General features: G+C 58.0%; 1 protein-coding gene across 5 annotated transcripts in view; it reads left to right on the top strand.

Moving 5' to 3' along the window:
• The window catches only part of RALGDS (ral guanine nucleotide dissociation stimulator), a 63,392-nt gene extending 52,437 nt beyond the window's left edge, over positions 1-10,955 (top strand). For 3 of the 5 annotated variants that reach the window (XM_076355746.1, XM_076355744.1, XM_076355743.1), the window contains exons 2-18: positions 2,121-2,231; positions 2,787-2,980; positions 3,380-3,454; positions 3,626-3,819; positions 4,228-4,349; positions 4,507-4,722; positions 4,853-4,956; positions 5,319-5,403; positions 6,104-6,181; positions 6,280-6,366; positions 6,722-6,754; positions 6,996-7,117; positions 7,294-7,389; positions 7,555-7,756; positions 7,981-8,340; positions 8,486-8,600; positions 8,808-10,955. In XM_076355746.1, coding sequence (XP_076211861.1) covers positions 2,121-2,231; positions 2,787-2,980; positions 3,380-3,454; positions 3,626-3,819; positions 4,228-4,349; positions 4,507-4,722; positions 4,853-4,956; positions 5,319-5,403; positions 6,104-6,181; positions 6,280-6,366; positions 6,722-6,754; positions 6,996-7,117; positions 7,294-7,389; positions 7,555-7,756; positions 7,981-8,340; positions 8,486-8,600; positions 8,808-8,983 — 2,370 coding nt within the window. In that variant the 3' untranslated portion in view covers positions 8,984-10,955. The remainder of the gene's footprint in view (positions 1-2,120; positions 2,232-2,786; positions 2,981-3,379; positions 3,455-3,625; positions 3,820-4,227; positions 4,350-4,506; positions 4,723-4,852; positions 4,957-5,318; positions 5,404-6,103; positions 6,182-6,279; positions 6,367-6,721; positions 6,755-6,995; positions 7,118-7,293; positions 7,390-7,554; positions 7,757-7,980; positions 8,341-8,485; positions 8,601-8,807) is intronic. The other 2 variants (XM_076355747.1, XM_076355745.1) reach the window with 2 other exon arrangements.
• The last annotated feature ends 1,457 nt before the right edge of the window (positions 10,956-12,412 follow it).

Genomic DNA, 12,412 nt, shown 5'->3' with positions numbered 1-12,412 from the left:
GGGCCAGCTAAGCCTGGGGGGGAGCTGGGCTCAGACCTGCAGTACCCCCAGCAGCCAGCCTCATCAGCCTGGGGGATTTATCGAGGCAGGAGGGAGATGTATTTTCATGTCACGCTGTCTAGGAAGGCGCAGGGCACGCCATGCTGGTGAGTGAGTGCCTTTTCCATTCTTGAAATTCAGAGAATTTCAATACTTGAACATAAATTTATGCCATAAGTTATCCCAGAGCATAGAACAAGAGGGGGACTGACGCAGGTGTCCGGAAGGACGTCTGTCTGTCCGCTGCCTTGTGCGGGTGCTGTCAGGGTTGGTCTGGAAGCCAGTGAAATCTGGGAAAGACTTCTAATGTTCACAGCACAGCCGAAGTTAGGAGCCTCTCAACCCCTCGAGCTTCAGCAAACCAAACCTCTTGATAATCTGGCATGAAGTGAGAAGAGCAGGTTCAGCAGAAAGTGAGGAAGAAGTCCAGTAACCCTGCCCAGGGGGATTCTCTGTCCTATTCATTACAACCATGAATGCGAGGCTTTCTAAAGTTTTCCCCTTGCTCTCTGAGCTGGCTGTGGTTCCCTGCCTTAATTCCTTGCTAATAACAAGCACTTGACTTGAGCGGGGTGTGATAACAGCGCAGTGACTGCTGCTGTGATGGTGACGATAAAGGATAGTGGTTAAAGAGCGTGTTAGGTGCGCGTTCGATACGTCAGCTCAGGGTTGCGTTCAGCGCTTTCTGCTCAGCGTCTCTCGAGATGTGCAGCATCATCTGAAGCTGGGGCCCTGGGTACGGCTGTTCTCACATTCGCGAGGAGGGGTTTGGGAGGAGGATTTTTCGCAGGGAGCAGTGGCGCTCCCGGGGCTCCATCCTGGGTTGCCTCACGGCAGCTTCCAGCTTCTTCCCTGGCGAGCCCTGCATTGTTGTCATTGCTCAGGGGTTTTTGTGCTCCTGAGAGGCAGACTGCAGGGAAAGCCGTGGGCTGGCTCTGGCCCCTGGCTGGCAGTGTGATATGCAAGGGTGACTTGCCCCCGAGCCCCTGCACCCCAGCGCGTGGTCACCTCCCCCTGCTAACGGGCTTATTGCTTTTGGGCATTTTCCCCATCTGCTGAGCAGTGGGTTTTGCTGCATGTTACACTGTGTCCCACCATTTGGCATGGGGGATGGAGGGCGGGGGAGATCCCTGCAGTGGTTAAAAGGATCTGGATAAATCCTCTTAAGAGAGGCACTGACTCAGCAGAGCGTGGTGAGAGAGGAGGAGGAGGGAACCAAATTATCCTTGTGGGGCTGGAGCTGCAGCCGAGCCCTGTGCTGGCATGTGGGGCTGGGGGAGCTGGGGCAGGCACGTGCCTGGGGACCTGCACCAAGAAGCATCCCCTCTTTCCTCACCAAATTTTAGGTGGTGTCCATCTCCCCAGAGCAGAAACGTGAGCCTCGTGGCTGGGTCGGGCTGTTGCCCGGAGGTGCCTGTCCCCAGGGGTGCAGGGACCTGTCCCGGCTGTGCCCGAGCCCACCCCGGCGCTGCTCCGTGGAGTTTCCCCCCAGCTTTGCGCTCCCCCCTTGGATTTCTGCCTCGTGTGCGTGGCCAGCGCTACCAAAGCTTGCAGGCGGCTTGGTTGCACGGTTATTATTTATTACCGAAGGTGTGCCGAGGTGCTCAGTTCCTGCAGGGGCAGATTACTGAGATTATGGTCAGACCGGGTGGCAGTGTCACCTTACGGGAAAGGCAAAGGCTTGGGGAGGGGGGAAGCAGCCGGAGCTGAGCACGGGGATGTGCTGCCACCTGCCCCCCTCGCTGCCTGGTGAGGGGTCCCCACTCTGCCCGGCACCCAGCGCTGGTGCAGCCTGGGTTTGCCAGGAGGGCTGAGATGCAGTGGCAGGGGACATGGAGCAGACCGAGAGCAGCTTCCCAAAGTCCTGGCTCTGCCTGTGTGTGGGCTCAGGTGGGCCCTGGGTTAAGCTGGCCAAAAAGATTGGTGTCGCCTGGTTTGCATTTCTGAGTAGGCAAGGGAGACTCTTGCTGCCTGCCGGCTGTTGCCTTTGGCTTGCCAGGATGCCTCGTACGAGCCTGCAAGAGCATCTCTGCCACGCTTTACTCTCCTTATCTCATGGTGTATCTTGTCCTCCCGTGCAGAGCTCCACACAGGAGATCGGGGAAGAGCTGGAGGATGGTGTGATCTACAGCATATCGCTCCGGAAAGTGCAGCTCCATCACACGGCCAACAAAGGGCAGCGATGGCTGGGGGTAAGCTGGGGGCTCCGCCAGCCTTCTGCCACGGGGTGTTTACAGACGTTTCCCTGCCAGAGACATGGTGACCCAATGTCAGGGCTTGGCAGGGTCGATACCAGCCCATGTCTTGCCTTCTTCTTGCTCCCCCATACACTCCTGTCCTGGGGTGTCCTTTCAAGCCTTACCTGGGAATCATGTATTTATTTGGGAGTGGGGGCATGGGAGCACCTGCTGGCCTCTGCCCTGTGGGAAGGGGCATGGGGGAAACAATCTGAAGCCCCATTTTGCAAAATAGGGCAACTCTGATTTGCATCTAGATTTCGGCAACCTTGAGGCCGTTCCTGGGATTTCCCAAATGCTCAAGTCTTCTCAGCTGGGTTGCTGGTATTTGGTGTCTGAGGAGACCCGGCTTCCCTTTCTCCAGGCCCGTCACGAGAGCCCCAGGCACTGTAGGGGGTCCGTGGTCCCAGCCTAGACCCAAAAGTGGCTTGCGAAGCTGGTGGGGACCTCATTGTGCTTGAACACGTCTGTCTTCATCCAGCCCACTGACTTCTGCTCTTGTCCCGGCAGTTTGAGAATGAGTCGGCCTTAAACCTCTACGAGACATGTAAGGTGCGGACGATAAAAGCTGGGACCTTGGAGAAGCTGGTGGAGTACCTGGTCTCAGCCTTCAAGGGCAATGACTCCACCTACGTCACCATCTTCCTGTGCACTTACCGGGCCTTCGCCACCACCAAGCAAGTGCTGGACCTGCTGCTTAACAGGTGAGGCTGCCCTGAGCCCCAAAAGGCAGCTGGGGGTGGCCGGTGCCTGAGCCCCCTTGGCCAGGAGAGCCCCAACATCTTCTGCTGCCATGCCTTGGAGGGCTGATGGGCTTTTCCCAACCCCATCAGCATGAAAGTTTTGGGGCAGGGCAGGGAGGACACAACTTCCCAGTGAGCTGGAGCCCTTCCAGCTGGTACCCTGCTGCGAGGTGGCCAGTCCTGGCTGCTTCCCTCTTCCCATAATACAGGGGCTGTGGCAGACTGGGGGGAGCAGGACAGTGCATGAGAGGTTCATCCCAACCCCCTGGCAGAGCTGGGGGTGATGTGGAGGGAGAAGAGGCAGCACTGAGACGCAGCTGAGTCCAGGATGCTCACTGCCTCCTCGCTGTGCCCCACCAGGTATGGCAAACTCCACGTGCAGGCGAATGGGGACCATGCCAGGCACGCTGTGGACGAGAGGATGGAGCTGAAGAAGTAAGTCTGACTGTGCTGTGGGTGAACAAGATGGGTGGCTCTTTGGTTCTCGTACAAAGGCATGTGTTGTCCCAGGGGTGCTCCTGGTGCCTGGGGCTCGTGGGGCTGCACGCGGGTTTCTCCTGGTACCCAATTCTCACAGGCTTGCCTGTGCTTCCCCCCTTGCCACAGCACCATCTCCTCCATCCTGGGCGCTTGGCTGGACCAGTACTCGGAGGACTTCCGCAAGCCCCCAGACTTCGCCTGCCTCAAGCAGCTCATCTCCTACGTGTGCCACAACATCCCTGGCTCGGACCTGGAGCGCCGAGCCCGCATCCTGCTGGCCCAGTTCCAGCAGCAAGAGCAGAGCGAGTCCGAGGTGGAAGGTGGGGTCCTTTCCCTGCTTGCGGGGGGTCATTTGGGGCTGCAGGTGGAGAGAGTGCTACTGGTTGGCATTGAGGGTCTCCAAAACCTCCGGTCTTGCCACATGGCTGAACCCCCATAAATCCTGCCTGCGTTAATGTGGAGGTATACCAGGAAGCTAATCCAACTGCACCAGAAGTGGGATTTCTAACTGGATTAGTTAATCTGCCTTTAATTCTCTGCAGACATTTGCGTCCAGGTTTAAAATGACTATCCTTTTATCTGAGCCTCGTTTCTCGAGGCGTGAAGCCAGATGGGAATTAAGAGCCCGGGAGGTGGGATGTGGGTGTCTGCAGGAGGCTGGCGTGGGTCGGCGTGGTCCCTGGCTTGCAGCAGCACTGCGGTGCTCAGCTTCACGCCGTCTCTCACAGCTGTGGACCATGGCGGCTGCACCTTCCAGCTGGTGGAGGAGAACGGGGTCGGGGATGGGAAGCCGGATTTCCTCTCCTTCTCCCCAGAGATGGTGGCAGAACAGTTCACGCTGATGGATGCTGTGAGTATTCATTCGACAGCCGGGTTGATGGTGCTCTGCCCGTCTGCTACCTGCTGCTCTGGGGACAGGCCTGTCTTTTCCCTTCTGCCTTTTCCTCCTGGCCTGTTCCCTTGCCAGGGACCCCAAAGAGACCTGTCTCCATCCCTTTATCTTTCAGGAGCTGTTTAAGAAAGTGGTGCCTTACCACTGCCTGGGCTGCATCTGGTCCCAGCGAGACAAGAAAGGCAAAGAGCACTTGGCGCCCACCATCCGTGCCACGGTCTCGCAGTTCAACAGCGTGGCCAACTGTGTCATTGCCACGTGTCTTGGAGACCGCTCCCTGAAGCCGCAGCAGAGGGCTAAAGTGGTGGAGCGGTGGATCGAAGTGGCTCGGGTAGGACAGCTCACCATCCCGCTCCCCTCCCACCTCGACCCAAGGGCTGAGGTTTTGCTGTGTGCGAATCCCAGCAGATCTCTGGGCTTTCTTTAACGCTGAGTCCTGTCATCTCCTTGTCTGCCCCCAGGAGTGCCGCATCCTGAAGAACTTCTCCTCCCTCCGAGCCATCCTCTCGGCTCTGCAGTGCAACGCCGTTCACCGGCTGAAGAAGACCTGGGACGAGGTCCTACGGTAAGCAGCGCCTGCCAGGCTCCTGCGGCTGCGGGGAGGTTTCAAGGGGGAGGTTGCGCTGTGGCTGCGGCCCTTGAATGTGTAGATGGGATCATCTCAGCTCCAGCATTGCCTCTTGGAGTGTGCCCAAAACCCAGGGACCAGCGTAAGGTGCCAGGGACCTAAGGAGGGTGAGGAAATAAAAGCACCATCGCCTCCTCCTCCTTTCCCTGTGAAACACCCTGGAATAGTCCCCAAACAGCAAGGCCCTGCTAGAGCTGTGAGCATTGCCGGGGGTCCTTTGGGTGAGCAGAAGAGAGCCCAAGGAGGAGACCCCAGGGTGGCACCATTGCTGACTTCCCCCCGTGTTTCTCCCCGAGCAGGGAGAGCTTCCGCACTTTCCATGAGCTCTCCGAGATCTTCTCCGACGAGAACAACCACTCGCTGAGCCGGGAGCTTCTCATCAAGGTATGGGGAAGCGGCACCCTGTCTCTGGCAGGGAGCTCGGGCTGATGCTGGCAGAAGTTTCCATGGTATTCCAGACACCAGGCTAAAGCCCTGGCAGCGCTGCCGGGGTTGCAGGCACGGATGCAGGCAGGGCCTGCTGAGTGAGGAGCAGGCAGGGGTTTCGGACCAGGCTGGGCTTTCTGCTTCTCCACCCAAAAGTCGTCATTGCCTGAAGCTTGCGGAGCAATTCAGCAAGCAGAGATAAGCAGTGGGATAAGATCCAGGGCACCAGGTGATGGCTTCTCCCCAGAGGCAGCTGCATTTTAACAGCCCGGTGCAAAGCCCTCTTGATTTCGGGTGGGGTTTTAGGATTCATGAAAGGCTGCAGTAAAAATGTCCTTCTTCCCCGTGGAGGCTCTCCGCAGCTTCCCAGCCTAGCTCCAGTTCGGGGGCTGAGAGGACACAAAATGCAAAAGGGAACAAAACATCCCATTGAGGAGCTATTTATACAGAGCTGGAAATGGGAGCAGCAGTTCCTATTCACTAAGCCTCTCCTCCCTGTGAGCCATGAAAAAGCTCAGCTGTGATTTCCTCCTCTTCCCCTCATCCCTCTTTCCCTTTACAAGGAAAGTTGTACCAGTTAAAGCAGGGGTGAATTTTAGCTGATCTATTAGTGCAGTTTCCCATCCGTGCTGATGCCTGCCTCTCCCCCACCATCCAGGAGGGCACGTCCAAATTCGCCACCTTGGAGATCAACCCGAAGAGGGCTCAGAAGCGGCAGCAGCAGCAGCGAGAGATGGTGAGTCTGGCACGGCCGCCCCCATGCCCCCTCCTCAGCGGCTGCCCGGGCTGGTCCCAGCTCTCTGCTGACCCCGCTGTCCCTTGCTGTCCCCACAGGGCGTGATGCAGGGCACCATTCCCTACCTTGGCACCTTCCTCACGGACCTGGTGATGCTCGACACCGCCATGAAGGATTTCCTGGACGTATGTACCTCCGTCTCCATCCTCTCCTTCCTCCGCACAGCCGCCCCAGAGCGGGGGCTGATAAATGGCGGGCGGGTCCCCCCTGCGTCCTATATTGGACACTGCACCCTGTGCATTCTGTATTGGACACGGCACCCTGTGCATTCTATATTGGACACGGCACCCTGTGCATTCTATATTGGACACTGCACCCTGTGCATCCACCTCTGGCAGCCCATGGAAATGGGCCGCTCTCGCGCTGCCCCTCGGCAGGGATGCCCGCACTGCAGTGGCAGCAAGCCCGGGGGGGCAGGGAGGGGTGGGAGCAATTTTTTTCTGCCTGCTCCGCACTGACATTCGGCTCCTTTTTTTCCAGGGCGGGCTGATCAACTTTGAGAAGAGAAGGAAGGTGAGGGCTTTGCCCTGGCATCAGCACAGCGGGGTGGAGGGAGGAGGCTGGCTTGGTGCAAGCCCAGGCTGTGCCAGTCACTTTGGGGTTGATCCCTCTCCTTTTTTGCTCTCATGTTCTTCATTTTTGGGGAGGGGGATTCTGGTCTTTCGTATTTGTCTCCGTGTGTGGGGCTGGGCTGTTTGTGTAGTAGGCTGGGGCTGGCAAACAGATCTGGTCTCACGGCCTCTGTTTGCTCTAGGAGTTTGAAGTCATCGCCCAGATCAAGCTGCTTCAGTCGGCCTGCAACAACTACAGCTTCACGCAGGAGGACCAGTTCGTGGACTGGTTCCACAGCCTGGAGCGGCTCAGCGAGGCCGAGAGGTGAGCGTGAGTGGGGTCCGGGGCCGTGCTGTCGCCGGTGCATCGGCACGTCCCACCGCTCGTCTCCAGCTGCCCCGAGATCCACTCCCTGCTCTGCCTCCCCCACCCTGCCGGCACGGTGCTCGCCGCGGCTGTGGCAGCACAGAGAGCTCAAACCCTCACCTCTCCCCTCCCAGCTATGGGCTGTCGTGCGAGATTGAGCCACTGTCGGAGTCAGCCAGCAACACTTTGAAGGCAAAGAAAAACACGGGCATCATCAAGCGATGGAGCGAGTGAGTCTGCTCGTCCCCGGTGGGATGCGGGGTGGAGGTGGGGGCCAGCACAGGGTGACTCTGGCTGAGGATTGCAGGGCACCGGGCTGGGGTGGCCGCTGTCCTGCCAGCCAAACGCACCCTCGCTCTGCTCAATTCTCACCTGCCCTGCGTCTCTCCTGGCAGCCGGCAGCCGCCGAGCACTGAGCCCTGCGCCAGTGGCAGCTCCCACTCGAAATCCTTCGACCAGCTCAAGTGCGGGCAGTACCTGTGCAGCGGGGACGCCACTGACTCTGTGAGTGTCACCTCTGCCGGCTCCAGCAGCTCCGATGTGGAGGAGATCAACATCAGCTTCATCCCCGAGTCCCCCGACTGCCAGGAGAAGAAGGTACGGGGCAGCTTGCGGGGTCCAGGCCTCCAGAGACAGCTGCGGCTATCGTCTGGGGACTGCCCCAACCTCTGCCCTGGTGCTGGGGGGCGTGGGTGGGGGTCCCGGGGGCTGTTTCTGACCTGCTGGGGCTAGGGAGGCCCCTGCCCATTGCTGTTCCAGCAGCGTGGCGGGGCTCTTGCGCCTCCAGCAGCTATAGTCGTGTCGGTCCCCCATTGTCACAGGTCAGTGAGATCCCTCTGGCCTCCCTTCCCCAGCGCTGGTACACCCCGTCTGTGGCTGATGGAGAAGCTAAAACCACTGTGTCCTCCGCATCCCCTCTCCTCCCTGCCCTCCAGTTCTGGGAATCCACCTCCCTCTCCTCCCTGGACACGTCGGGCATCGGCTCAGGCTCCAGCAGTGCCTCGTCCTCTTCCGTCTCCTCCACGCCGGTGACGGCCTCCCGCACCCACAAGCGTTCGGTCTCCGGCATCTCCAGCTACTCCTCCCTCTCGCTGCCCCTGTACAACCAGCAGGTCGATGACTGCTGCATCATCCGCGTCAGCCTGGCTGTGGACAACGGCAACATGTACAAGAGCATTCTGGTTAGTACGGGGCACCCGCGGTGACGCCGAGGAGGGGTGACTGGCCCCGCTCGGATGCAGGCATGGCCCATTTTGGGAGGAGGCGGTGGTGGGAGGCTTTGCAGCATTTTGCACCCCCTGGGTTAATAACACTCTGCGCTCACAGGTGACGAGCCAGGATAAGACCCCAGTCGTTATTCGCAAAGCCATGGCCAAACACAACTTGGATGGGGACCGGCCTGAAGACTATGAGCTCGTTCAGATCATCTCGGAGGAGAGAGGTGTGTGCTGGGGTGTGTGGGGCTTTCCTGGGGGCTGCGTCCCCGGCCGGCCACGCAGCCCTGCAGCCTGGGCAGCATCAGGTCGGAGCTGGGCTGGGAGGTGACAGCAAGAGGGGTCCCAGCACCCGGGGACAACTCTTAGCCCCACTCTGGGCCCCTTTCAGGGAAAAGGGTGCCTGACTGACCCCCATTCTTGGTCACTTCCAGAGCTGAAGATCCCCGACAACGCCAACGTCTTCTACGCCATGAACTCTGCCGCAAACTACGACTTTGTGCTCAAGAAGCGGGGCTTCTCCAAGGGGGTGAAGATCAAGCACGGCTCCAGCTCCACCCTGCCCAGGATGAAGCAGAAAGGCCTGAAGATTGCCAAAGGCATCTTCTAGCCTCAGCCCCACTGCCACCCATCACCGACGGGGCCTTGGGGGCAGGCTGCTCCGAGCTCGGCTGCGGTCAGTCCTTGTGCCGCCCGGCACGGCGAGAGGAGCGACCCTCACCCACGGGGGACGGCCGTGCATCTCCCTCCCGCACTGAGAGCCGGGGCGCTTTGGCAACCGGTGTCGGCCTCCGCCTCTCTCTGCACAAGCTCCCGTTTCAATCAGGTCTTTTTTTCTACACAGGAAGGCAGCGGGGGGGATATCTCTATTTTCTTTTTCTTTTTCTTTTGTTTTTTTTTTAACCTTCCACGGTGCGACACTAGTCCAGCTGCCGACCAGCCCAGAGCTGGAGCCCGCCTCTGCCGTAGGTGCCTTGTGTCTGAGCAAGCCGGGGAGCGGCGACTCGCAGAGGGGCCGTTTGCAAGGAGCAGAGCGTGAGCCATCATCCCGGGGCTGCAAAGCCTCCCACACGGTGGGGTACTCTCCTTCCTGGCTTTCCTGGCGTTGTTTTACCTCCACGTCCTTCCTCCCCGGGATGACTGGCATCGCCACCGCCATGCATCTCTGCCTGTCCTTCCCCTGGGGAGATGCTGCGGACGCCCCAGGCTGGGAGGCGAGCTGGAGAGGATGCAGCCCCGCACCGGTGCTCGGAGCCCCGTGGAGGAGGGCTGTGTCCGTGCCGTGATGGAGCGGGCGCCTCGTGCTCTTGAAGACTGGAAGCCTGCGTGGTCTCACTCCTCTCCCTGATCCAGCACGTCCTCCAGCTGGACTGCATTCAAACTTGCACCAAAGATCAAACGCCAGTGTCTCTTCTACCGGCAGGGGAAGCTTTGCGCTGTGCCCCCAGCGCTGCCAGCCTAACGAGGAGGAGGAAAGTGAGTTTCTGTCTGAACTTGTGTAAATAGAGACCTTGGGTCTGCGAGGAGCCAGAGAGCTCAGGGTGCTCTGGGTGCCCCGGCTGCCACCGCCTGACCCGCACGCAGAAAGTGCCACTCACCTTGGGCTTTAACTGGACTTTTCAAACGCTGACCATGGGAGAAGCAGCAATGAGACTTTTTTTGTATAAAACAAAAAAGTTTACTGATTTTTTTTTTTTTTTTTTTCAATATTTATTGGTTGTAAATAGAAGAGACGAACTTGTACATTTTACTAATCCAGCCTCCCCCTGCCCTGCAGCCCAGTCCCTCTCTTCTCTCCACCTCCCCACCCTGGTATTTAAGGCTGCTGGGAGGGACATTGGCAGCAGCAGCGTTGCTCTGCCGTCTTCACGGGGTGCAGACTGCACCGGCCACCCCCTCCCTTCTTTCTCTACCACTAGTCGCTCGAGCAGGGGCAGAGATGCTTGTTTTAATCACTGTTGGAAACACTAACTGAAGGGGGACCTTTTTTTTGCTCCTGGCTCCATCTCTTTCTTTAAGCGCTTCCTTCCAGCACATCTTTTCCGTTTCCCGTCTGTCCGTGCTGCCAGGCGGGTGCAGCGCCTTCCCTGGCTCCAGGAGAGGGGCCTGGGGATGCAGCCACGCTCGGGGGGCCGGTGGCAGGAGCTGGGCTGCCGGGCCCCTGGCACCAGGTGGGGAAGAGGCTGTTTGGGCGTGAGCGTGGCCAGCACTGAGCTCTGCCAGCCCCGTGTCCCCTCGGGTGGCGTCACCCATCGCTGCACATGATGGGAGCCCCTGGCTCCCTGACGCAGGGGCAGCCTCCTGTCTCCCACCCTGCCCAGAGCCTGGCTCCTGCCCTCGGGCATCAGCACCCCAGGGTCTTCCCTCTGCTTCGTGCCTGCCAGCTCCCACCCATCCCGGGGCCATGCTGGCCCCCGCCATCCCCCTTCCCTCCCACCGGTGTCCCCCAGCAGCCCAGCATCACCGGAGGGACTGGCTGTACCATATGTATTTTGTACCACTTCAATGAAGGAGCACACTGCCTGGTGTGACTTGTACACAGCAATGTAATTAGTCTTTGCAATAAAATACTGATGCTCAAATGTCTCTGCCCCAAGGCAGGGGTTGTCCTGTCCTCCTTCCCCAAAATGCTGGCACGTTCCTGGAAAAAAAGGAATGGACCTGACTGTGGAGGAGGCGGCACTCGCACCTGTCGTTCGGACCTTACGTTAACTCTGCTGAGTTGAGCTTTGTTTTGTGCTTGAATTAAGATACGGGCTTTTTGTTTTGAGGGACCAGTGCCTGATTTTCAAATGAACCCTATTCATTTGAACCTGCGAGTTTTTGGGACTGGCGCATTTTCCAGTTGCATAAATGTGACGTCGGACTTACTGGTTTTACTCCTTTTGATAGAAGCAACGGCTTTAAGAGCAAATGCAATGGTTGGGCCTCGTGGTGTGGAGACAGTGGTCTGCCTTGGTTGGAGGCACCGTTCCTTTGGCACTCAAGGGCTCATTTCCTAGCGTGGCCAGCATGTTTATTTTCTATTTTACAATTGCACAGACATCCGTGGAGATTACTTGGATGGTGTGGCGATTCTGAGTGTGGGTATTAAAGATGCAGCTGCACTATCCAGAATTTCTCTGTGCCTTTGGCTTCGTAGATATTAGTTTAAAGCCTGATCTTTTGGAAATGAAAGGATCGTATTGTACAGACAGGGCTGGTAACACCGTTACCTGCTCAGGCAGAATTAAACATCCAAATCACAGCAGTCTTCCCAGACAGAGGAATTTTGAAAACAGCTGGGAAGTAACTGAACTCTGGCACAAGTGATTTCTGGCTGCTTTGGCCTTGGGCCTCCTGATAGATAGAAAGCTTGGCTTCAGGTGTTTTTCCTAGCATTTCTAAGAGTGTTTCTTCTTGGTGCCTGCTAATACCCGAGCACGTGTTCTTACCTGGCAGTGCTATGTCCACCGCATGTCTCCTTTTTTCTCAGTTCCCTGTTGCATTGCATTGAGATGGGTAAGTCTGTGGCACAGCCCCTCATACCTCTGGATACCCACGTTGCCAGGACCTTACCCTGGCTGGAGGTGCCCCCAGACAGACACACCCCCCCCCTTATAAAGTCTTAAATCCGTAAGAAATGCCTTTGTACTTACAGTTGCAGCCCGTGCTACCCCAAGATAGGACCACAAGGCAGAGCACAGGATCTCCCAGTGAGCCATGGTGAGTGCACACCCGAGGAGCCAGTCCCCAAATGCAGATTCTGGGTGTATATACACATACATATGTATGTATTCAGGAGCACAGCTATGTGTCACTGTGTGAGAGCCCTGCAGATGTTGCTTTTGTGGTCCGGAGGCCAAACCTAAGGAAGTATCTCCGTCTAACAAAACTCCAGAGAACGTGAAAAATGCTGAAGCCTTGAGAAGCCTCACACAAGCGCAGGAGGCTGAAATCACATTAAACCATGCGTTAGAGCATATGATCGGCAACTAACGAGAAACCTTGCACTCGTAACACACTGGGGAATGCACAACACCCGGAAAATGCCAGCAGA

This window comes from Aptenodytes patagonicus, chromosome 18 (assembly GCF_965638725.1).
Source record: "Aptenodytes patagonicus chromosome 18, bAptPat1.pri.cur, whole genome shotgun sequence".
Lineage (NCBI taxonomy): Eukaryota > Metazoa > Chordata > Aves > Sphenisciformes > Spheniscidae > Aptenodytes > Aptenodytes patagonicus.
Note: the sequence above shows the minus strand (reverse complement) of the source record. Positions and strands in the feature narration are given on the sequence as shown.